The 26,441-nt window shown below is 44.1% G+C and overlaps 1 protein-coding gene across 1 annotated transcript; it reads right to left on the bottom strand.

Moving 5' to 3' along the window:
* Positions 1-4,247: 4,247 nt before the first annotated feature.
* tshz3a (teashirt zinc finger homeobox 3a) lies at positions 4,248-25,872 on the bottom strand. Its single transcript, XM_086109855.1, has 2 exons — positions 25,519-25,872; positions 4,248-8,433 (listed from the first exon to the last, which is right to left on the bottom strand). Exons 1-2 carry the CDS (start codon positions 25,556-25,558, stop codon positions 5,129-5,131), a joined length of 3,345 nt encoding a protein of 1,114 aa, XP_085965981.1. The 5' UTR covers positions 25,559-25,872; the 3' UTR covers positions 4,248-5,128.
* Positions 25,873-26,441: the final 569 nt, after the last annotated feature.

Below are 26,441 nucleotides of genomic sequence, written 5' to 3'. Positions count from 1 at the left end.
CCGACAAAGCAGGTTGATGTAGAGTTACTCGGAGGCCCCGAGCGGCGCCCGGTCAGACACATACTGGTTTCCTTCTCATCATCGCATCCTCTTATTGGAAATGATTGCAAGATATGTGACCGGGTTATGACACCTCCCCCTGTTTTTGAGAGCACCCCAATGTCAGCTAGGCTTTACACAGTGTGACGGATTCCTTCTAAATGCATTTCAGCGTTTTGCACAAATACATTTTCAGAGCTAAGTAAACAATGCAGGCCATTATGTAGATGTATTGTTTATGCATTTTATGCTCCGTGGCTGAGATGAGCAAGTGAGAGCGAGAGCAGTACATGCAAAGACAGAAAAACAAAGAGAGACAGACAGCTCCACTTCTCCCAAAGACATCAGCGCCACTAATGGCTCAGGCATGTTTTTCCATTCTGTCAGCATTTTTTTTTTTTTTTTTAAACGCACCAAACTGATAGCAAAAGGTACCACTTTATGTGACACAGGGCAAGATTTAATGGATTGATACACAGGTTTTGACATGCTATTTGAGCAAGGAGCTCCCTATAATTGGTCACGTCATTGTGCATTAAACTAATGATATATAGAGAGCCGCCCTGAGAAGAGCGTCTGGATCAAATCTGTCAGTTATCACAGCAAAATGACTTTGACAGCTATCTAGGGCCCATTGGTGAAGGCACATTTGGAAATTGGCCCAACCCCAATGCCTCACCTTTTTTTTGTTCCTCATCTTCAGTCTTTCTCATTGGCTGATATTTGCATCAAATGCACTTTTTAATGATGAACATAATCACAAACCAATATGCATTCTCATATTGCTATTTCCGTTTTTCTCATCTGCGGATTAAAATGAATGAAGTTCTGCATCTGCATTTCATTTCTATTTTAATATTACCATATGAATTAGAACAAGAACCCTCACAACGTGCACATGACTCACCGAAGATATCGGATCACATACTTAGAGTATCACGACATGATCACATGACTACAGATAAACATGAATGATTAGGCTTGATGTCAGCAGGTTATGCTTCGTGCCCTGTTTTACAGCAGTTAGATTTGATTTAAGGGCTCTTATCATTGATATCACAACGACATCATATTGATTTCAGTTTAAAACATCAAAAAGGTCCATTAAAAATGGACAATCATGAGCCAAGATGGTTCCGTCCATTTTTAGGCTTGGTTTCAATTTTCACATTTTAATGAAACAAAATGCCTTAACCCAGTTAATTTTTCAAGCTGCTTTTGATTTAAGGCAAAATATGCAGTTGAGTTTTTAGTAGTGTATTTCTTGCATGTCTGCAATGTTTGTGGAATGTATTGTGTCATGCCACATTCACATGGAATGCAATTTATGACCCAAACTTGATTCCCTGACACTGACACAGGGCTGAGGTGCACAAGAAAGCAAATAAGTGTCTAACATCCATTCGAGGTAACGGTAAAGCGGTGTCATTTTTGGCTGAATTGACACACATTAACCTGCTGGAAAAAAACAAACAAAAAACCAAAACTAAACTAAAAGGACCTTGCTAATGTGGTTTATTGATTATAATTCCTGTCAAATATTCACTGTTTCTTCATTTGGCAATGTGAATTGCATTATAAAAATGTTTGTATATCGATTAAACGTTTGTTTTATTGAACCTGTATTTTCATAATTACAGTTGAACGCCGAGGTTGAACATATCCTGGTCCAATCGGGAAAAAAAATGTTGCTTCAATTCCACTGTGAGATGAAGGGTGTTGGAATCTCAAGCTTTCTGCTTAACGTTGCTTTCATTGCCTAATTCTGGCCATATTTCTTTTTTGGATATAACATGACTGAACTTTACTTTGGCCGTCATCGCGTGACTCCGCCCATACATCAGCGAGACAGTGGGGTGAAAGGTCCAAGGTGAAGCTTGCGAAGTCTCGGCGCGGACTCCTTTGAGGCTGTCACAAGCCATCATGTCTCTTTTACCATAGAGCCTGCATGACTGGGCAACGCTTCTTACTTTTGGCATGACATGCAAGGTTTTTTTTTTTTTGTCACAGCACTCAGCATACTTGATTGATATAAATCTTTCAGTTTAATACTTGACCCATTTGTTCCCCTTAACCTGTTGATATTTTAGGACTTGGATTAATCCGCCGCTTTAAAAGAAGACAAGTAGCTTCGATTAATTCTCGTGAAATATAGCTTATCGCAGAGCATTCTTGTGTTTGACGAAGCAGCTCATATCAAAAGCTTACTAAGAAAGGAGCAATAGATTTCACGGTGCCCCGCAGACATCCGCTATTACTTTGGCAGCCATTTTGTTTTTCTAAATACATAGCCTGTCCTCTTCAGCTGTCTGTCTGCGGGTGCTGTCAGCCACTCAGCTGTGATTGGTCTGATGGGCTTGATGCTCATCACTCTGTCAGGCTTGGTTCGCCTTTCATTAGGCCGGGCCCCTCCATCCGCCACACTCGCACAAATCACATTGACATCCAAACTCCTCACAACCGCGGAGCAATTTAACTGATATTCATTAGAGGGATGACAAGAGCTGATGGGAGATCCGTGGAGTGGGGGGACTTTCACTTCTCCTCTTATCCTATCCTCGTCCTGTCCGCCTCCTTCCTTCCCTCTCTGCCGCTGACTTTGTTTTAGGAGCATTGAGGCGCATCAGCGTCTGTAACAAGCCAGCCCTCAAGGAATGGCGAAGACAAAAGAACAATGGATAATGCATCTAATCTTCTCTTTATTATCACAGAAAGATACAGCAGAGAGGAGTCTGTGTTTTCCCATGCAAAACAACCTACAATGTCAAATCCACAGTTACAACGCTGTCCTCTCGCAGCCTCGATAATGCTCATCCAAGCAGAAGTCCAGTCATTTAGCCGTCTCCCTCCAGCCCCTCATTAACCCCCAAAGTGTCAACTATCTCATTAACGCCGCCAACCATCTTCACCTCGTGCCCATCACTTACCCCAAAGCCTTCATCAACACATACAAGGCTGCAAAAAAGTCCATTATGTCAAACATAATTGAAGGCCTGCGCCGACTCCGTAATCGCAGATAACACGGACGATATTCAATAAAGGCAACTTGGGCTTTTCATTTGCATTATCACTGGCTACTGGTCTGAGTGCCATCTTTCAATTACCATTCTTTGTTAAGGGTTTTATTCTGCTTGTCAGGCGTGAGTCATCGTCGGGTTCTCCCACAATGTTAGACCAATGTATCCTAAACGTTGGAGGGCCGGGAGCGAGTCTGAGGCAGTAATGAGTTTGTGTGAGAAGACGGGGTCAGGACACAGTGTGTGTGTGTTAATTAATCTGTTCCCGGGTGGGAGGAACTGAAGCAAGATGATGAGATTTAAGAGAGTAAATGGGTGTGCTGCACTGGAGCTGTCCTCTGTTGAGTGAACGAGCGGGGCTAGAGGCTGGCCAAATGGCCGTTGCCATAGTAACCAGATAACTTCCCAGGACCGAGTCTGTCATGTCAGTCGGGCGTGACAAGCAAAAGAACAGTGTCTCCAGCCACCTTTCGAGTAAGATACTTACTGCTGTGAAACATTCAAACTTTGTAGATGGCACAGAGCCTGAATTTTGACGATTCTGATGGCGTCAACACCTGCCACTGATATTGTTAGATCCAAAAGTGTGCTTTGAGGGAATAGCACCTGTCAGTGAAGTCTGCACCACTGTCAGCTTGTCTCAATGCGCATATACACCATCCCCTTTATTTTTTCCAAGGGACGGTCTTGGAGTACAGGTGTGTGCCAGATCTGCTGTCTGTGCCCGGGGCTCCTGATGGCATCCAAGCCCCTGTGGTAATCATCCCACTCCGCCTGCTGCAGCATCCTGCCTGCCTCCTCCTCCTCTGCCTCCAGTGGCTCGTTTCGGAAACATCTGGTGGTTTACATGCAGCACGCAACACCTGCCAGACGCCTTGCAGGCAGTGGCACCACTCGCACCTCCAGAGACAGGCCCGACGTGGCCACGGAGAAATCATTGGAAGTTTTAAATATTAAAACAATTGTCCATATAACTGTGCGATGGGTCGAAAAAAGATTGCCATAGATTTGATTTGTATGTGACCCCGCCTCTCAACCAAAGTCAGCTCTGATAGGCTCCAGCTCATGCTAACGAGGACAAGCCGTAAAGAAAATAGATGGATAGAATTTGATGGCTCGGTTAATAATATGATTATGAATGCAAATGGAACTGGTAAATATTAAAAAAAAAAAGAAACAACACATTCTACGCAGCATTAATTCAGTTTAATAATAGAAGCACAAGGCATTAACATAGTTGTTTTTTTTTCTTTATCAAATAACATTTATAAAACTAGTGTGCAAAACATTGTCCTTTTATTCTTCTTCAAGGCTCTGCACCAGTGGATAGTCATAGTCCTTTTTAAATTAAGAAATATAACAAGTATGCATAATTTAAACAGCGAGTTGTAAGCATATACACTATATGTACATTTTTACATAAACAAACCTGGATTTTGTCTCACACTCAATTATAAAGTACAGTGAATCTTTTACAATCAGCAAGAAACTCCAAAGATAGACATAGAACTACATTTAAACATATAATTTTGCTGTTTGGCTGATGTTTTTTTAAGAGCTTTTCGGGGTATTTGGTTGTTTTAAGCTGTTACAAGAAGACCAATTAGAAGTGTCATTTTAAAACTTGGGGCAGGACAGAACAGGACTGTACAAATGTTAAGATCTGAACATGCAGTTTATCACCAAATCAACCCCCCCCCCAAAAAAAATCCCAAAAATACAAAATAAATATAGTCGATGAATTTCAAGTTGTTTGTTGACTTAGAGTATTTACCTTTTGCCTTTCACATCAAAAGGTGCACAAAAATTGAGACATGTGACACAAATACCAACAAATTTGGTTGAATTTTTTTTGGACATTCAAATTTTATATGAAAACACTTTATCTTTAAATACAGAGACCCTTGAAAATCTTCAAGACCCGACCGATGCAAATTCTTTGTGCTGACACATTTATTTTTTTTTTTACCAGTAGTAGTTCTTGGCATTTTAGTGCATTATACCACAAATTGTATTCATGTTTTCAACAAATTCAATGGAACTTCATCCAGTTTTCGACTGATGACAGCACACTAGTGCTTTTCGAGTTCGCACACATAGAGCAAGTGGTCCTCTGGAGACTTCCCGTGACTCTTGCTGAGGTGAAGTTTGATGGCATGCTTAGTGGCAAATTTACGGACACAGAGCTGGCAGCGGTACACAGAGCCATTACTACTGCAGTCATCTTGTGGCGACATGTACGACTCCAGGGGTGCTAGCTTCTCAGCGAGAGTGTGGGAGTCCCTGACAGTCTGTTTTGGCGAGAGCTTAGCCAAGTCCCTGATTCTAAAGCCGAGGTGCGCTTCCAGGTGACCAACATATGCTGACGGGGTTCGGATCTGTGAGGCACAGTCACTACAGAAGAATACAGGCTGACCAGAATCCAAATTCTTCAGGAACTTGGTCCTACCGGTTCTTCTTAGCTGGTACTTGACATTAGCCAGCCAGTGGCTAATGGTCGTCATTGAGAGACCTGTGAAACGAGATATGTGCATTCTCTCCTGTGGGCTGAGATCATTGATGATGTATTTCCCCTCGGAGGTCTGTCTCAAAGTGGAGGCGAACTGTGCCTGCAGGAGGAGGAGGTGCTGGGGATTCCAGCTGGAGTGTCGACCCTTGCGTTTGTGACCGTGCAGAGCTCCATCGTCATCATCGCATGCAGAGACCAGGCCCTCGACTTTATCGGTGACCCGTGACCGAGATGCTGGTTTTGGGGCGGGCTGGGATTGTGTCAGGTTTCTCAGCATGTCTGAGATATCAGACAAGGCATTCTCATGCAAAGGACTGTTGGATGTATAGGGAGAAACCACTGTTAGCTGTACAGGGGTGACAAGAGAGGAGGGCGAGATGGAAGAGGCAGTGGATGAGGGTGTTAAGGGAGCGGACGCCATCGATATTCCTTTCTCACCTTTCCCTTTTGTGAGGTCCATAGGCTGGTCGTCACTGGACTGACAAAAACTACTGTCAACTACAGTTTCAGGCTTCTTAGTCTGTAGGGGCGGGGCAGCCACAGCGGCCCTCTCGGCCATGCTCTGGCTGAACCGGGAGAGGAGGCTCAGCGGATCTTGGTTGGGCAAAGAGGGCTTGGCTGCTTTCCCCAAATGAATGCTCATTACTGACTGAAGAGCACTTAGAGGATTGACAAAGGGCTGCTCTGGAGGAGAATGGCCAGTGATGATGGCGGTGCTGCATGTTAAATCGGAGGCATGCGGGGATTTGACTGCTGCCTCTCTCGTGGTTTCTGTTGCCGGGGATGCTTGGTCGCTATGGATTCCCCTGTCACTATTGGCTGGGGTGAGTGCTCTCATTTCCCTAGGTGAGTCAACCTGTCCACCCTTATGCAATTCACCCGCCTCACTTTTGCAGGGGGAGAGATGGTTTTCCCTTTTGGGAGACAACCGCTTCACCCTTTGCTCCACTTTTACTACTTTCTCAGTCACTTTTTTCACTAAATCTTCCATCGCCTGGAAGTTGTTGCTGGGAAAGGGGGGGGACTGGGTAAGAGGTGGGCTAATTAGAGGCTGGTTGCTGGTGAGGGGGGACAACACTCCATCCCCACCATTAAACAAGAACTTCATTGGGGAGTTCTTCTCAATGCTCCCCTGTTGTAGCTTGATGGCACTGGGGAACTGGTAAGCTGCGTGAATGCTAGGATAGCCCCCCCAGCTTGGATTCCCACTCTGGGCCTTGTTGATAGCTGATGTCACAGTGTTTTCCAGCGATTTTAGAATATCCAAGCCCCCTTTAGGACCCTCCTTCAGGTCTTCCTCAGTAAGGTAGTTATACTTTGAGATGTCATATTTTTCCTCCTTCTCTGGATCCTCCTCCTTCCTGACTGAAATTTGTTTTTCATTGCCAAGGTCCTCTTGCTTTGTACACTCCTCTTCATCTTCCTCCCTTTTGATCTCTTTGAGAGGAGGAGAGCTGGCAGGGGGGGTTGGAGTGGTTTGAAGAGGCGGAGGAGAGAAGCTGGACGGTGCCAGTGGGACGGACTGAACTCTTGGCTCCGTCGGTGTGGTCACTCTCCCAGGGTTAGGGGAGGTGGCCTCAGGATGCGTTTTGGTTCGCTTTCCTACAGAGTTCGTCACCCTCAGAAAGTGCCCAGTCACCATCATGTGGGTCCTCAGCTCTTGCAATGTATTGTGTGAACTTCCACACTCCATACATTTGAGGATCTGGAATTTGTTGGATTCAAACTGGCAGGCATAGCTACCGCCGTTCTGGTGAGCATATCGGTTACTGGAAGCGGTGTAGGGGCTGGAGGAACGTTTCTGTGAGGATTCACTCAAGTCTGAATGCAAGGGCTTAACTTTTGGGGTTCCTTCTCTGGAACGTGGTGAGGCAGTGTGCTCCAGCCCCAGAAGTCCCCTTTTTTTAGAAGATAAAATTTTAGTGGCCACGGGGGCCATGGGCTCCTTCAGAGGCACTTTCTGGTAGTGTTTGGTCTTGATCATGTGGACACTAAGGTCCTGCAGAGATTCAAAGGAGTGGCCACAGTACATGCACTTCAAAACCTTCTGGGCATCCTCTTTGCCCTCCATTTCTAAAAGAGACCGTTTGCGGGGCTTAGACCAGCGCTTTGCACCATTTCCTGATTTATCCTGGTTGTCATCCCGGTAGTGGCCCGTATCGTTCATATGAACTGTCAGCTCGACCAGTGTGTCGTAAGCAGCACTGCAGCCCTTGCAGCGGAACTTGCTGGCCCCAGTAAAAATTGAACCAAACAACTTGGGATTTTGCCTGTGGAGCTGGACTGTGCTAAAAAGGCTCGGTTCAGACTGGGCAGTATGATGACTCTGGGGAGGAGTTTGCTGAAGCGTCTTTGCCACCGCCGACTGATGCCAATCATAGCTGCCACTACTACAGCTACTACTGCTACTGGTGCTGTTGCTGCGAGTTGGCTTCTCTGACGAAGCAGGTGGTGGCACCTGTATCGGTTTTGTATTAAAGTTCAGCGGAGCCCACAGAGGACTGGTTAGGAAGCTGGAGTAGATGGCCTTCATATGTTCCAAAGTGTCCATACCAACGGGTGGTGTCTTCGTGCCACCATTGAGAGGCGCTGTGCCCAAGTTTCCTTCAGTTTTTCCGGAGGGGCTGTCAAAGTCTGAGAGACAATCACTGATCTCGCTCACATGTGACTCGCTGTCCATCTCCTGCCCTGACAGCTCTGCAGCCCCTACCGATTCCTGGTCACATGCTTGGTCCTTGGCAGACCCGACACTTTTCTCCACAATCTTATCTTTCATGGGAAGGTCATCCTGAGGGGCTGCGGGCAGGTCGCCTGCTTCCGCCTCCTCATCCTCTGCAGGGTGCTTTGTCAGCTCCTCCGGAGAATACGCTGTAGGGCAAATGGAGACAAAGAGAGAAAGAACAAGATGAGTAAAATTGCAAGGAGTCAACACGCTGTGTTAGAATAACTGAAAAAAGTTTCTCTGCAATGTGTGCCCGAGGACTCCCCGGGATAAATGAGCCATCTGTGTGGGAGCCTTTAAAGCTGAGCTGAGAAATTACAGTCATCCCATTTCACCTCATCAACCGTTGAGGTGTTATTTTCCTCTAGGCGAGCCTGTATTTATATACTACCCCAGCCACATGGAACTTATGCCTCCCCTCTTTTCACTCCCTGTATTGGAGGAAAACAAAAAAAAGAAATATCTTGGCAAAAACATAATGCACCATTTTATTTATCTCAGGGCGCAACAGCTTGAAATGAAAACTAAATCTGAAATTAATGAAGCCCAATCTTACTGTGGCATTCTCCTCTGGGGTAATAAATGAGTTGGATCAACCTCCATCTGTCAGTTAATATGTCTGACGCCTCTTCATCTGCCCTTTTCTCTGATCACACACACTTACAGGCGCTCGTAATAGCAAAAGCTGAAGAGTTCCAAATGAGGAATGTTAGAATTTTGTTGATGCAAGTTCGACATGTCAGATATGCATCCTGGAGTGAACTGAAGAGTTGGTTAGCTCTGTAATATGTGCAGTTGGTTGCATGCTACAAATCTTGACCATATTTTGCATATCATTAAATAGAGCAAGAATTCAAATAAGTTGAAGAGACTGGACTAGACAGAGGACATTAAAGCAGTCAAAGTAGAGTGCAGCATTCAAGAAATCTGTCTCTGACTGCGTATGCTGGTATTTCAAACTGTGACATTGTGCGCCACTAAGTGCAGGTTAACAAATTCGACGAACCCAAACGTGTGCCTGCACATTTTTGTAGACCTAATTAACCAAATTTATTTTAGTCCAAAGACTGAAAACCTATGACAAATTGTTAATGTAGACTAAGACTTACAGAACCTACCATTGCCGAAAAAGCTGTGACTGCTAGTTGTGACGACTTTGTTAGTCCACATCTGAACACACAAACGCCATGACAAAACTCTGCGCCCCCTCCCCCAGGCCCCCTCACACTCACGTCCACTCTAAACAAAAATGTCATAGCAGAAATAACTCTCATTTCCAATGCTAACAGCCAATCTCCAGACATCCATGCGGCTGGCGCTGGTCTGATTTAGGCCCCTGGGGCTAAGCCAGTCGGCAGCTCCACAGTGCTGGGCAGCCTAATGGAGACCTGGCAGGTGCGGCCCACTCTGTGTCCTCCCAGAGATTTGGTTTGTCACTGGGTATCCATTACCTGCCATTCTGGGCTGATAGGCCTTGACAGCCCTGATCAAAAGATGTCGTCGGGCCCCAATCCGTTTGGCAGTTGGTGGCATGTCGTTTGTAAAAAGGGCCAAGCAGGGTGTAAATAAAATGACATGATCGCTTCCCTGGCCCCTCATGTTCTGGACACAATTATGATAATGTGGAAGTGGAAGGGAGGGAGGGATCTGGGAGGATGGAGAAAGGGGCAAGGAGTTAAATTGCTCATGCTCGGGCAAACACGCAAGGGAACACTGCTACCAGGCAATTGACTTCCCACACCCTCTTTCCTTTTACTTTAGGTTTTCATCCGCTTCTCCTCTGGAAGGAATTGCTGTCAGATACTCATTTGAAAGAGGAAATCCAGTCAGGATGAGGTAGTCGCTGTAATGTGTTTGTATCCTCGCTAACTAGTCACAGATGTGAGCTTGTAACAGGCGAGGCTGCCACATCACTTGACCAAATTGTCAGGTCACTTGTCTCTTTCTCAATAAAAAAAAAAATTATGAGACGTATCTCGACACAATGTCTGACAGTTTCATGCATCTAATGCTCGAACCTATTTAGAGTTATGGCGCCACATTTTCAAGCGGTCCCAAGGCTCTCTATGTGCTCAAAGTTTGTCGAATACATTTCACTACTTTAAAGGACTGCAGCCCTTTTAATGTTCATTTGTCATTAGGCCTAAATTGCAGAGTGGGGGGAGTAAGTCCAAAAGGACGAGCTATAAAAACCTACAGAGTGTAGCTGTGCTCCCAGGCAATTTAAAATGCAAAACAAAAACCATTATGTCTGAGCGCTATCTGTTAATTTAATCCCCAATGATTGATAATCCATCACGTAGAGCGACAACCACATCCAATTATTCTCTCTGGCTTGACTGACAACAGAGGTGATTTATCAAGCTAATAAAAGGTGATGGGAGTATAGAGGCTCCCTTAGTATTAAAAAAAAAACAACAACAACAACAAAGATTATTAAACTATCTCCGTGATATGTAAGCATACGGTCTACAGGCGATATGTGGTGTTCCTAATATTATGTAGCACAGAGGTCCACGACGGGGGCCTCATTGGTCATTGGAGCCTGAAATATTTATTTATTTATTTATTTTTTAAATCAGCAAACTGTTCATCTCAGCCACATGATATGGTAATAAGAAAGTAGCCCCACGAGATAAGTAAAAAGCAAATATGTTCAGAGAGCTTCTTTAGAAAGTGGTCAGGGCCATATGATGAGACAGGAGGAGGGTCCATGATTCCAAGAAAACTAAAGCTTCATTTAAAAGACACGATCAGCAGTTTCAGCAACTTAACATGCTTTTTTTTTTTTTTTGCCACAGTTGATTCTCGTGTGCCAAGCCCAATCCAAGAACGAGGCAGCGACAGGCTAGAAACAGGGTAATGAAGGCTCAAAAAAAGAAAAGAAAAAAAGAAACACTGAATACCTTCTATTTCCAACATCCAATTTTTTCAAATCAGAATTGTTTGCAATGATGCAAACCACAACAAAATTATGGCAAAGACTGGACATCCAGTAATTAAGCAACGTACTTGGGTGTCATTGTCTTACCACAAGACTGGACCAGCTCGTTTAAGAGAAACAAATTAAAGGCTCACAAATATTTAAAACAATCTTCTGCCCCATGATTATATATATTTTTAATCACTAGTTTGTATTTATTCCTAAATCACTCCGTCAAAATATTGGATTGCATGAAACTGGTCAGTGGCACAACAAATTGCTGAGGACTTCTAGATGCAGCAGTGGCAATTCCAGTTGTCGTTCAAATTGTCATGTGTAATAGATAACATTGAGAATTTGCAATAATTTTGTTACGCTGTTTACACTCAAAACAATAATTGAACAAACACCAAACAAATAGCTACTGTATGTCACAAGGAAGCAGTGACAGCTCAGACGAAGGCTCAAGTGACAGCGGAAACCGTCAGCTTGGTCAGAGTTTTTCCCTTCATCAAAAAAGACCATTGTCTGGAAAAAAAAGAAACTTTAAACCTAATTTAACAAACAAACAGTTGACTCGAGTGATTTCAAAACTCGTAATCCATCAATTTGTTGCATACAAGTAATGCAATGAGATGATTAAACATTTATTCGGTTTCATTGTTGTAACGGCCCTCCGAGGGAAGACGTAACTCCAAAGTGGCCCGTGACAAAAATTAATTTGACACCTCTGTTTGAAGGTATACAGCCCTGCCTCATTGGTGCTTTGTCACATCTGAATGTGAGTCGCAATTCACAATTCGCCTTCTGATACACGACCCCAAATCCACTTTGTCTTTGTCAAAATAAATTTAGTCAGTCCGTTAGGACAGCACCCTTCCTGCCCAAACACAATTGAACACGCACATGAGTGCAAGCGATGAGGAAAGGCAGTCTCATCTTGGCATGCAGGAAGCATTCCTGTGGAATATCATTTACGTAAACATGAGGGCCGCTGACCAGGAGGGAGTGATGATCTGGTAGAAACACTGCAGTGTTGCTCTGACTATCAGCAACAACAGACATTGTAGGGATGGGGTGAATCAGCAGGGAGCTTCTGGTGCTCTCAACGTCTGATTTCATCCGATGGGTTCATCAGGTATGGCTGATAAGAAAGCAATCGCTCGATTTAACACCTATTTTTATTTTTATTTTTTAGTACGTTGAGTGTTGCAATGAAAATGCAAATGAAGACGTATACATTATGTGAGGGTTACGAGTGACTGTATGGCGAACCCCCCAAAGAAGGATTTTCTTCTCTTGGAACCAGTTATACCCCTGTCGTTAAATCCTCGTGCTTGTCTAAAATCAGTCCCGAGGTGATCCGCGAGCTTGTTATTGGTGGGGCCTTCACAGCTGGGAAAACCATCTGGGGGCCAGATCCCACCCAAGAGCAACGTAGTAAACAGGATGCATCATTAAAACCCCTACCTGGGTCTGACTCAAACCACAATGTCTGACCAAGTTAGTAAGTATAAATATTTCATCGGCGGCTCTTGTTCAGAAACATTTGCTGCGTGTATATTTGCTGATGTAATCTATTCCTTTATTAATGGCTTCAGATCATTTGAAATACACTGTACAAATGTTTAGTCTTGCTTCTGAGTTTAATTACAGCAATCACCCAGTGAATTGCACTATGCAGAAATAGCAGCTGGCAGAGGGGAGAGGAAGTCATCTACATGGGTGGTCCCTCCATACAGTAAAAATGACTGACACTGTTAGGAAATGGGAAAGAGTTTTAAAAACTGAACATAACAGGGGAATAAAGCATAATTAGCAACTATTGTAATCGATTTTGGCACATTTTAATCTTGGGCAGTATTTTTATCCAGTGTACATTGCGAACTTCAAGTTCAAGTGGAAAGGAAGTTCCAGAGGGTTGCCAAGATAATGTTTGATGATTTGAAGGCAGGGCTCTGACCGCAGAAAGTTCAACTCTGTCCCAACACGAAGAGCGTTTCTTAACATTAGTGCAATATTCGAACCCTGCACACTTAAATCAACATCAAGTGGCTCTCACTCAGAGGAAACAGCCCCTAAATGCAACAGGACAGGAAGTCACCTCAGTTAGAATCAAACAAACCGCAATTTGAAAACTCCAACCTCTGATATAAATTTTCCCAGTCGCTTCAAGCTTTTTAATAAGGTTTGAATAATTACGGTCCTGTCACAATAGCAACAATTCAAAAATGTACAGACTGACTAGATCTCTATTGCAAACATTTCAAAATTAGCCACAGATATGACTGAAAGAATACAGAGAGAAATTCATTCACATAACTTTTACATAACATATTTACTTGAGCAGATAAAGCCAAGCTTTAAAAAGAGTGGATCAAAAACGAATCCTCACTTGAGCAGTGGACACAGCTTAGTGTGTGTGTGTGTGTGTGTGTATTTTATACATACATATACACACATAATATAATAAAATTATATATATATACATATATACATATATATATATATATATACACACGCGCGCACACACACACACACACACACACACACACACACACACACACACACACACACACACACACACACACACACACACACACACACACACACACACACACACACGGCTATGTTTTTCAATGAAGCTTTTGTGATTTGTACTCACAAGGACATTCAAACAATAGATCTGAGGATGATGAGGTCAAGATTTCTAAATCAAGTCAAGGTGTTTGGCATAATTCTTGTTTAAAGCTTAATGACAAAACAAATCCGAATCAAAAATAATTGTAAAAACCAAAAAAAAAAACTGTAGTAGGGACACCAAATTGTTGGAGCTCACCATTTTTAGACTTAAAGAAAGGATACTTAAAAGTATATATTTTCCCATTTATTTTCCAAAACTGAAATACAGCTTAAGTCCCTATGAGCTCACACATTTTTAGGCTCCACTTTTTTTTCTAGTCAGCCACATTTGTGCTGTGACATTATGCTACCACAATTAATCATATTTACTGTGATCATGAAGCCTTTGTCATTTGTTATTTGTGTGCATGTGTGTTCTCTACCCCCTGATGGCATTGTGAATACATTGTGTCCGCTGATTGTAGTGCAGCAGGATGTGTGATACGGGAGATGGGAAAAACAGAGAGATATTTTGGCCTCAAGCAAAGCTTAGGGTTGAAACCTTGTTAATGTACTTCACATAGGGGGTTTAGTGGGAATGTATACACTATGTGTGTGCCTGTATGGCAGAGAGAGCAAGAGAGAGAGAGAGAGAGAGACAGGGAGAGAGTGAAAATTGAGTAAGTTATCTGTCTGACAGGATGCAAAACATATATCGTTTGTGCTAAAATAGTAATGAACAAGACAGCGTGACTTTTGAACTTGCTATTAAAAATGACTGTCAACAGCTGTTTTAGATTCTTTTTACAGAATGTTTATACGTCCCGCAATGGTGTAGGCAGCATGGTGGGTTTTGTTCCCACTCAGTGATGGAATCAATGAATAGATGCCTATGTATGATTGTCCAGTTCATACATATTTTCACTGCTGTGAAAAACTTAAAACCGAAAGGCAGTGAGGCATGATGCAGACTGTATAGTGACAGCCGAATGCAAACTGAAACTGTATCAATTGGCCATCAGTACTGCAGTGTGTGTGTGTGTGTGGGGGGGGGGGTTATGTAAATATATATATATACATACATACACACACACACACATACACACACATACAGGGAGCCCATCCCAGCTGTCTTCAATCAACAAAAACTTTAAACACATTTGTCTAGTTTTCGTCAGGACAATCATTTTACCCTTTTCCATTATTTTTTTTTTTGGTCACAATATTAATTATTTTCATGCTCATACACAGACGATTAGTGTTTACTATAGTTTGCTTGCAGCTCCTAGATGAGTGCATACTTCTGTCTGTTTTAACTTGCAATCCAACTGAAATCGCAGTTGCCCGATCAGTAAAACATATCTCAATGAGCACAAATTCAACTTCGCAATGGCTACTATCGCTACATGCTACAAGCTGGTAAGCAAACCAGCATTAGTGTGCGGTCAGTTTGTCATTGTGGGGGCATTTTAGTTTAATGTTACGCGAAAAACAGACACCACCTAACTTTTTGTTACTATGATATCTTTGGGGTGATGTGTCCCTTTGAGTTGTTGTGTTTTTTTTTCAAGCTACCTTGTGCCTACTTTACTTCCCTTCAACTAAAATCAACCATTAAGATTTCTTTTCTCTATTTTAATGTAGCAAAAATGTCTCATGTCTTCCATTTCACCCGGTTACCGTGCAAAGCAAGGCCATTGATGCTTTACTTTAATGGCAGGATGTACTGCGCTCACACCATGCTGACTGATGGAGGGATGCCGCTAGGATCGGCTGAGAAAAGGCAATGGTGCACAAAGGTGCAAATGCCCCATTCCGCCCAGTTCTACCTGTGCAAAGTCAAGCAAGATACCAAAAGAAAGAAAACTCAAACCATGCGCACAATTAGACTGTGCTTTGCACTAGAAAAGAAAATATGTCACTTCGCTTAAAAACACACACGCACACACACACGCACGCACGCACGCACGCACGCACGCACGCACGCACGCACGCACGCACGCACGCACGCGCACACACACACACACACACACACACACACACACACACACACACACACACACACACACACACACACACACACACACACACACACACAACACTTGAATGTTCACTCAGCATCCTGTTTGTACACTCGAATCCTAATTTGTAGACACGTATCAGATGTCAACCGTCATTTCTATGACAGTTACAGACTTAAACCATATGGGAATGCCAGTAGACGTATCTTAAAAGACGATGTGTATGGAGTCCATACACATGAAATCATACCTGATATTCTTTTGACAATCGCTGAGTCTTTTCATGGCACACAGCAAATCTTCTACGGTGATTTCACATAAAGCAAACAGAAATGCATGTGTTTGTCACATCCCCCCCGAGTTGTTAGTTCAAACGGCAACACAAGTTGCCAAGCTGCGCAAGACATTTTGAAATGCTCCGGGGGCTCACGATCATACAGGAAAAAAGAAGCACAACACGAACATCTCAGGCAGGCGGTCACCTGCATATAGCTATCTATCTATAGATTGAGCCTTCAGCCTGAGCGGCTGCTTTGTTGAATAGGGAGTCCCGCGATGGCCTCTGTGAAAGCCCCGATTACAAAATGACCTGTAAGGTTCGTAGAAAATCTGCATGTTTCGAACAAACCAATCCACAACAAAAATCGCTCAACAATTCAATGAGTTAAACTGAACATGGAGCCAAACACACCCAAGATGGCGTCTATATGCACATCATCAACCAGCCAAGGCTTGCTCCCTTCTCTTACTTGCATGTAATTGTGGCACAAACCTAATGCCTTACTGTTGCCTCTGCGTACTGCACGCAGATTGCAGGGTCGGGGTTTTCTTTGTTTTTTTAAAAAGCATTTTATCAAACGTATTTTCTATTGACATTGATCATGTCATTAAATTATCTCCCAGCCCACTCACACTCACACACATACTAGAAAAAAAGTTAGGGATAGTGATGTGAAATTTCACAACGGGCCTAAAATGCATTAAAACCGTTACGGGTGAACGTAATGCGAGCTTCTCTAAGGTTTTGAATGCACATGTCCAACTGTTAAACGTTTCAGTACTTGTAGCACAAGTTGCTGTTCTCTAATGAGGAGCTTAATTGCAAAATTTACACCAGGTGATTGATCCTTGAATCGACCAATAAATGACCAGGTTCAATTCGAGTTGGTGTTGAAACAGTCGTCCTCATCATGCTGATCCCATTTTGGCATCGTGCTGATGGACAGTCTATGGCTGGATGGATGCATGGCTTGAGGAGCCGACGACGAGGAGAAAGGAGCTTCAGCGCGGAGCGCCGATGCGGATGTGGAACTGGGAGTCGCGGCTTGGAATTGCAGCGGATTTACATGGGACAGGAGAAGAGAGCCAACCTCTTTTTCGTTAATGGATGCTACAGCTTCTTGTTGCTTTCAAGCTTAGCTTGTAGCAGACGTCTGCACATTGCAGCATGACGTCTTTGATCCACTGGTGAAAAGGACACTTTTATTCGCTCCTCTTTCATCTATAACTGCTTCAGACAACAAAGTGTATGCAGGAAAGTGGTTAAGATTGCACGATTGTCTGTGTCTAATGCGTTGTCTTGTATTATTTTGTCATTTTATGTTAACTTTTCTTTTGATGGTGGCGCGGGCACCCGCAGCGGCTCCTCTTGTTGTATGTTGCCTTGATAGGGAAGAAATTTCAGCACATTTGACAATAAAGTTGTATTTGATACTTGATCATGAGACCAAGACGGCACCTAACAATGGATCAAGAGTACCTTGCACTTGTGACGCTTCAAACAGGACGTTCTCAGGTGGAAGTGGCCTCTGAACTTAGAGTGTCACAGAGTGACATCAGCAGGTTGCAACAGAGATGCCGAGAGTCACAGAAAGATGTAGAAGTGGACATCCTTTGGCCCCATCCCATGCTGATGACCGCTACATTGTGAACAATGCCCTGAGAAACCTCATGATGAATGCCACTCGACTCCGGGCACGTTTAAGGCAGGTGAGAGGCACCCGAGTGTCATGCCTTGCATGGGCAAGGGAGCATTTGGGCGAGGGACCAGAAATGATGGCGGCCAACGATGTTGCAGACGTCAAGGAGAGCGCTATTCATCGGCCACTGCTGTCACCAGACGAGCTTTTGGTGGTGGCGGTGTTACAGTGCCACCAGGAGTGTCCAGTCAGCACATGACTGCCCTACACTTTGTGACAAGACCATACGAACAGAATTCCAGTGATTGTGCCCCTAACATGAACAACACAGGGCCTAATTTCATCTTCATGGACAACAATGCTCCAGCTCATCAAGTTGGCATCATCAAGGAATAGCTTTTGGAGACTGGTGTACCTCAAATGGAATGGCCTGCACTTTCCCCATGACCGGAATCCTACTGAAAACCTGTGGGATCAGCTGAGTCGCCGTGTAGAGGCTCTCTGCACCCCAAAACCTAATTGGCCTGAGGATTGCCCATCAAGAAGAGTGGGTTTGCATACCTCAGCAGACCAAAAGTCGACTTGTGAACAGCATGAGACATTGTCGTCATGCCGTGATTGATGCTCAGGGGCACATGACGAGTTATTGAGACGCAGACATTTTTTGTTGTGGCGTACCCACCATTGTTGTTAACTTTTGTTTTGTCTGTAACTTTTTGTGAGTAGTGGTAGTAGATAGATAGATCGATAAAACATCAAGAGTAGCAATAATACACAACAGAAGTTGATAAATGAATCAATTAACAGTTCACCTATCAAAGGTGATAAGGTCACTAATGAAAACGCAGCATCACAAAGCTTATCTATAGCCAACAATGTTCCATTCTCACATGCATATTAAGTCTGCCTTATCGATTGATGTGATTAGCCACACTGTGCCACGTAACTGCAACCTTTTTCACTGTCTCAGCCCCAATACAATTTGTTTGTATACCTCCTTCATAATTGCTGAGGCCTCATGTAACAAGGCAATCAATGAAAATTTTGGATATGTGAATGGACTCTGTAGCACGGTAGGAGACAAAAATAACTAATTAAGAATAAAGAGTCAAACTAAACAAACACTATTTTCAACATGCAATTCAAATGAGGTGTAGCAGCACTAAGTCTTCTCTTGTATCGAATACATAGAATAACTTGTCAATGGAATGTTTTCAGCAGCGGCTTACACAGGAGGCTTTTAAAACAGTCTACCCTCATGAAAGTTTAGTGTAAGACAGCCTCAGCTACATCATGTCACTGTGAAAGTACGGTGGTTTGTATGACTGCATGTTCAAGTGTTGGCCTTTAACTCTTATTGACGTGGACACATGAAAGTCATATGTCTTTAGGGGATTCGGGGAAGTAGAGATTTTTTTTCTCCCTCAAGGTACAATCTTCCAGTAAACCAAACAGTGAATTATTGTACTCCAAGGTGAGTGTACCTCATCTATGGCTAATAAGGTAGTAATAGGTTTCCAAACTATAAAAATGTCACAGATCGAAAAATCAGTACCCCTAACGATACCACCCCAGTGACAAATGATATGATTATGACTGTTTCAGAGTGTATCTCTGTGAAAATGTATCATCTTGAGTAGGAATAACTGTAGCAAATAGTTGAGAATAAATTCGAAGGATTTTGTTTTAGCACGGACTAAAAAGTGCGACTTATCATAAATCTCAGGGTGTTTGTGTGTGTGTGGGGGGGGGGGGGTGTTAAGAGAGAGACAACATAGCCCCTTTCCCATCACGCAGCTGCTGCCATGAATGCCTAGCAACGAGGAGGTGATGGACAACGCCTGAAGATGGATGGCCACCGTAAATCTCGAGGTATAGGAGAAGGTAAAAGAGGCACACACACACAAAAAAAATAATAATAATTGTGCCAAACATGAATTTTTACATGGACAAAACATTTGATACATTTGAATGTGGTTCTATGGTAGTTTGACATTGTTCAAAGGGCTCTAGGATTTGAATTTTTGTACCTTCAAGGTACTCTTGCACTTTATTCCAATGTCACTTCATTGATTGATTAGTTGACAAAGTTGACGAACTTTGGGAATGTGGGAAAGAAGCACGTCATTTGAATAGGTCAGTCACGGCTCATATTTACGAAACATTGCAGAGATAAATGCAAATGTCGATCTCTGTCTCTCTTCCGTGTTCAAAAGGTAGTGGTATTGTTTCGATAATGGTGTAGTGTACTGCTAGAATGGTGTATTTTACTTCAAGGAAAAAAAAAATCAATTAAGACAGATGGACTCTTTACCTTGATGAACGTGAGCGTGGCCAGATGTGACTGGTCACAAACGCTCACTAGGTTCCTTATGATCCCTTTGAGGTTCTGATTTCTGTTTTCTGCGATTCTACCTTTCATATAGCAAGCCTCCAATGCTGGAAGTGTCGTTTGGGTATAAACATCCGCGGGCTATCTGATTATGGTCTACTGCTGCGGCACTGGTGTCTAGTAACACTCAGAGAGAGAGCACAGCCATCCATCAAACAGTGAGTGTCTGTCTAAGGCTTTTCCACCCTGCTTCTTCTCGTCCTGGCTCTCCAGTTACAGCCATACACGACCAGCCTAAATAATATTCTTCATGATAAATGGCACTATAAGCCTGGTATCCATCATTAATCAGATTTTTAAAGAAGCATCCATCTTTCAGAGAGCCTGTTAGGGCCACGGGAGAGCAAAGCAGCACGGGTTCATTTAAAGGCCAGGCTGCTGAGTGAGTGATACCTGTCAGCCCTGCTCATCAGGGAACGGCAAGTGCACACACACACACACACACACACACACACACATACCACATTAAACACTGGCGCCATATGGTCACGCACACACGCGCGCACACACACACACACAGGCGCACACGCATGCATACACAACGGCTGTCTGAGAGAGCTCCGTTTGGATACTTTATGTGCACACAAAAACAAATCAAACACTTGTTGGGACTCTATGCGAGTGTGTTATTTGTCCCCTTCTTAAAGATGTCTTCAGTCATTGAGGAACATTCTGTCACTCGCCAAAACATGAACTTAGTGTAACTCAATCGTCTCTTCCTCCTTAGTCCAACTTCTTGAAGCTTTCAGGAAAGCTTCCCAGAAAAATCACTCAAACGTCAGCAGGAAAAAAGTAGCCTTTCCTTGCACATCATTTCTCTTCTGACCGTTCAACTCTTTCCCTATTCTTCCGTCTTTTGTCTCCCTGTTTTTCGCTCTCTCGCAGCCTACCACAGCATTCGCATCCACCTCCCTCCCATGTGTGTCTGCTAAAGCCAGTTTGATAAATGACACACGTCACCATGACAGAAGCGAAGGGTGGGTCAGTGATAAATGACTCTGTTGAAAAGGAAATCGGCTCTCTGGCATGGCCGGGCTATTCTCCTCCTGGATTGGGTTTCAGGCCCCCCAAAGAACAGCGGAGCTCAGTTTCCCCAAAAAGAGCACACATCCCGCCAGGCTCTCTACCTCTGCGAGGACCGAGAGAGGATGGAGGCGGTGGAGCTCGGAGTGCGACAGTGCGTCCCAATTGTCGCTACGGTGCAGCTGCATCTATCACAAGAGCGGTGGGACTATTTTTACAAAGCCTGCTACTCAGTGCCAAGACAGCAGTCCCTGCTGAAAACCTCATCTGAAATGCACCGAAAGCTGGAAGAAGGGATGGCTAACGGTTTTCTATTTGTGACCCCGCGCTTCTTTCTTATCCCAGAGCCCAAGCCGATGGCCTGACATCTGTCAAGTGTGTGTTAAAAAGCAGAGGAGGGCCACTTTACGATCCCACTTTTCTTCTCTTTCTCATCAACCGCTACACCAACAGCTCCCCCTTGTCCTCCCCCCGCTTTGCCTTTTTCTCATCTTTTGCAATCACTTCCTGGCAGGGTGGCAATGTTATCATTACCCAGGCAGGATTTATGGATTCAAGGCCCATGGCAAAAACAAAAAGGCATCTGTCAATACCAGTGGGAAACACTCTGTCAGCCTTCCTCCTTCCACTAGTGCTCACAGCCTCATTAGGTATGCACTTATCAGACACATAGATCACAGACATGACTCAACTTCGACGGAATCCAGCCAAAAGACTTTCACGAGCAAGGAGGCCTGCGAGGCCCAAACATCTGTGTGAATATAAGGAGGTGCGCTATTATTTAATAGTTGCCTGACCCCCGCTGCTTCTGTAGGGCCACACTTCTCACACATGAAACAGCAGGTGGGCAGAGAGAAATGCAACCACTTCACCTCATTTTACTTTTACAACGTAGACACGACATGTGTGCGCAACGTGGGCTCCAAGTATTTGTATTTGTGTTGCTGACTTGGCACACAGAAAGAAGACACAAGTTGATCCAAGCAAGTGGGCTGCGGTTACAAATACCTCACTGTTCGTCTACCCCTACCGCACACAGCATGAGCCAAGCCAACAAATCAGAAAGCAGATGCCCAGTGATTTGCACACACGCACTCGCTCATGAGTGATGGCTGCCAGTCTGGCACTTATAAATCTGAGCCTGCAGAAACAGGAGACTGTTACCATGGAGGACGTTCCAAACTGGACCAGCTCCCCTGGCCCTCTTTCTGTCTCAAAAACAGTCGCACGAGTAAATAGAAAATCCAGGGTCGCTTTTCCTAACGGCGGCTTCCCTTTGCCGGTAGTAGGGTTACCTCAAAGACCCAGCAGCTGTGTAACGTTGCTCTATGTTGTAAAGCCATTGTTGACTGTGGAGTCGGCGAATTTATTGCAACTGTTTCAGGCCACGGGCATCATCGGCAACAAAGAATGAAGGGGTCTTACTTCCACATACACGTTTGCTCAGTTAGGTTACAAAGCCGCCTGGCCCCGGTTGTTAAGAACACTCAGACCTGATGCAGGTACACGGCCCATTTGTCACCCGCAGCGCAAAATTGAGTTACAGCACAACTAAAGGCGAGCAGCTCTGTGTAATATCAAGTTGATTACATCAAAGTGGTGGCAAACCTCATTCGGCCGGGCACCCCGAGCTTGTCATCTCCAATCACAAGGCCTGTCAGGACTCCATCAGCCTCTCGGCTAATTGGAACGATGCTAATGAAGCAGGCAAAACAAGTTTTCGACTGTGGAGGGACTCACACAGAAGATGGCAAGAGAGGGAGAGTGTGTGTGTGTGTGTGTGTGTGTGCGTGTGTGTGTGTGCTTGAGAGACAATGAGGGAGCAAAGCAGGGTGTGTGGCTCTGTGCGTGCATGTGTGTATGGGGGAGGTAGATATTTCATGCAAGTCTCAAGGTTGCAGTGGGCCGACTCTCCCCCTAAGTCCCTAATCAAGGCCCATCATCTGTCATCCTTTTCTTTGCTCTCTCTATCACCACGCTCTGTGCTGCAATCAATTCATCATCACCCTTTGTGTGCCACTGAACAGTTGACAACTTTATAACGTGCAGCTGCACAGGCTGACTGACACGGGTGCAAGGGGAGTGTGAAAAAAAAATGAAGAAACTGGATGGATGAATGAATGCACAAAGAAGTGTGGTTTTGGAGGGAAAAAAAATGTTGTTTTCTACAAACACCAAACGATCTGTATTACAACCCTTTTATTCCCTTTCATCAACAGACAAACAGCCGTGGCGCGGGCAGGAGGAGAGCGAGAGGGAGGGAGGAACAAAACATCCTTCTCACTGATCTGAAATCAGAAAGCTTTCAGTCATTCTTTATGTGCTCCCCGCGGCCACTCTGAGCCAGTGAGCATGTACATTAGGCTGGGGCATTTTGATGAAATAAAAGCCCGGGCCGGCTTATGGCTAAACAGAATGGGAGCACTCACTCAGCCTGTCTCTGATTGACCATTAAAACCATTGATGAATGGGCCTGTCAGGGTGGAGACAATTAAATCAAACATGAAACAAAGCCGTTGTGGCGGCCCGGTCTGACAGAGCAAACCCATTCCTCCCCTCCATTACATAGCACACAGCTCCTTTTACAACCCCTTACCCGCTCCTCCCACCTCCCCTGGCCACTGTGTGAGTGTGTGTGTGTGTGTGTGTGTGTGTGTGTGTGTGTGTGTGTGTGTGTGTGTGTGTGTGTGTGTGTGTGTGCGCGCGTGTGTTCCAAGCCAGGTTCAAGCAAGCGTGGGTACTTCTATAAGACATGTATTTTGGGCAATTGTATACATGCTAATGACTTTTAGAAACACTTCATTCAGGCTTAAGAGTTTTCAAAGCACAACTTTTCAACAGGAATAATGTCACTGTGCACTACTGTCTCTTTGTTCGGGATGGGCAAACTAATTTGTGGAATAGATAATGGTAGAAAAAAAATACAATAGTATTATTAATCGTACAGATAACAATACAAAATCCATCATTTGGGGAATTGATTGGTCATTAAATGTGTCGTGATTGAAGTGCGGCAAAATGGAAGTGCACTGCTTGCCTACAACCAGCAGAGGTGCCGCTGATTCAATCTAAACTAGTTTGTGTTCTAAAGAAGAACAACATGAGCTCAATAAGCAATGGGAAGATGCACTACATTCATGCAGAGCTACAATATAGATTTTTTTTTTCCTGGGCAGGATTATTGTGCTCGGTATTCAGATTTTGGCCAAATACAACAAACAAAAATAATGGTCACTTTTATACTTATTGTCTTTCGGATCGCAAGAGCTGATCCCAGCTGACTTTGGGTGAGAGGCGGGAAAAACAACCATTCACACGGACATCCAAGGACAATTTATATGCTACAATTAACCGAGTGTGCATATTTTTGGAATGTGGGAGGAAGAAAGAGTCCACAGGGAACATGCAAACTCAACCCAGGACGGCAAGAGTTCGGAAGAGTTCCCAACCTCAGAATTGTAAAGTGGAATTGCTACCCACTACCCAACTCTGCTGCCCAAAACAAATGTTGATCAATAAAAATTTTTAAAAAAATTAAAAAGGAGGTGGGGGGGGGTTCCGATTTCCACACACCTGATCAAAAAACTTCACTCAAATATTATTATGACTTTTTCAGGTTTCTGAGTGGCTAAAAAGCGTCACCTGTTGTTTTAACAAGTAGTTGACAGCCTGTAAATGCGTTACGAGTTTATAAGTATATTTGACTAAAAAAAAGCAAAAATACGCTGTCTAAAAAGAAAAACAAGAAAGTATGCACAGCCTTGGAGTGAAACCTCTTTCTCCTCCTCACTTTTTTGTGAGTCACTTCATCACCAGCGAGTGTGCAAGAGCGGAGGCGAAAAAGTACACAAATCCTTTGAAAGTGGTTCAAACGTGACGTCAGGGGCCTGCAGCACATGGTGGGAAGTGATTTTCTGATGCAAATCGGGAGGGATCACATCAAAGCCGCGTGACAGCCAATCAATCAACCGTCAAATCGGACATGGCAACTGTCGATTATGGCTCCTTCCAGCCCACGAAACTCCCATTGTCTGCTCCGAAATTGTTTATCTTGTCCAGAGAGAGAGAAGAGAGAGAGAGAGAGAGAGAGAGAGAGAGAGAGAGAGAGAGAGAGAGAGAGAGAGAAAGGACGGCACGGATCCGACTTTGCGTTTTAGGTTGAGTAAAGAAGTTTCAGCAGAATAAAGCGGCCAGCTACGTCCTCATAATTATTACGCATATGCATGGTAAAGACGCCAAAATAAGTCATTGTTAGCGGACGATGAACTGAATTAAACATAACACGAGGAGATTTATTTTTGACACGCGTGATACTGTAGTGGGATCCGTACCTGGTGCGCGCTTGGGCGCCTCTTGTTTCCTCCGTGGCATTTGTGACTGTATTTGTGGGGATTTCCGCCAAACTCCTCCTTTTTCTTCGCACGCGAAAAAGCCACTCGCCGTTTTTCGGGAAGATCCACCTTCCGCTCAAAGAGAAAGCTTCACGCCTCGACACAACATCGAGGAGTCCGCCGGAGAGGAAAAAGTCATCATGCTTTTTTTTCTTTTTTTTTTGGTTGGAGGTGGCGCGTTCACATCAACAAGGCTGTCGGCGTGTTGTCGTGCTCGAGGGTGTCACGCAAGCGTAGAGACGCGCACGCGCTCGGACACACACCACGCAGTTGGCGTCCAAGCAGCTCGGCCGCCTGCTCTGATAACAAGAAAACTTGGGGCAAGAAGAGAGACGATCGCGTCACTCAAAGTGGAGAATGGGCAAACCCACCGCCCCGTTAACTCTTTACTCGTCAGGCTGAGCTGCGAGAGGACGCCTCCCCCTCTCTCCCCTCTCATTTCCACAAGTATCCTCCTACCTGGACGCGTGAGTCGCATCACACCTCCGTTTCTTTCCCCCTCAATTACATTTTGGTTTTATTTTACATAATATCAATCATTATAATACAAATAATCTGGATGACAAGGTCATGATACACTAAAAAGATTAACATGGAATTCCTGGGATGAAAAATAATCATTATGACTCATGTGTGGTGACACATTTAAACTGTAGAATTTGAGTCGAGTCATGATATGAGTTTAGGGAGTCGTATTCATTTGTTCACTTATGTCAAGTGTCCTATCAAGATCCCTCCAAACGTATTAGAGGAGCAAGGTAAATTCCCCTTTTTTGTGAACTGAAGTCATTTGGGTTTCAGATGAAATGATGACCAGCAGACCAAAATTCCACCTTTTATTTGAATGGTATTTACATTTCGCT

This window comes from Hippocampus guttulatus, chromosome 4 (genome assembly GCF_054856545.1).
Source record: "Hippocampus guttulatus isolate MCC_2025c chromosome 4, RoL_Hgut_1.0, whole genome shotgun sequence".
Lineage (NCBI taxonomy): Eukaryota > Metazoa > Chordata > Actinopteri > Syngnathiformes > Syngnathidae > Hippocampus > Hippocampus guttulatus.
This window is presented reverse-complemented; position numbering and strand designations above follow the sequence as displayed.

Bases quoted from the DNA above. Each gene is read 5' to 3' on its own strand.
- tshz3a (XM_086109855.1), bottom strand. From the start codon at position 25,558: ATGCCACGGAGGAAACAAGAGGCGCCCAAGCGCGCACCAG. The intron at 8,434-25,518 runs GTACGGATCCCA...TTTGCCCTACAG, and splicing joins GGCGCCCAAGCGCGCACCAG to CGTATTCTCCGGAGGAGCTG.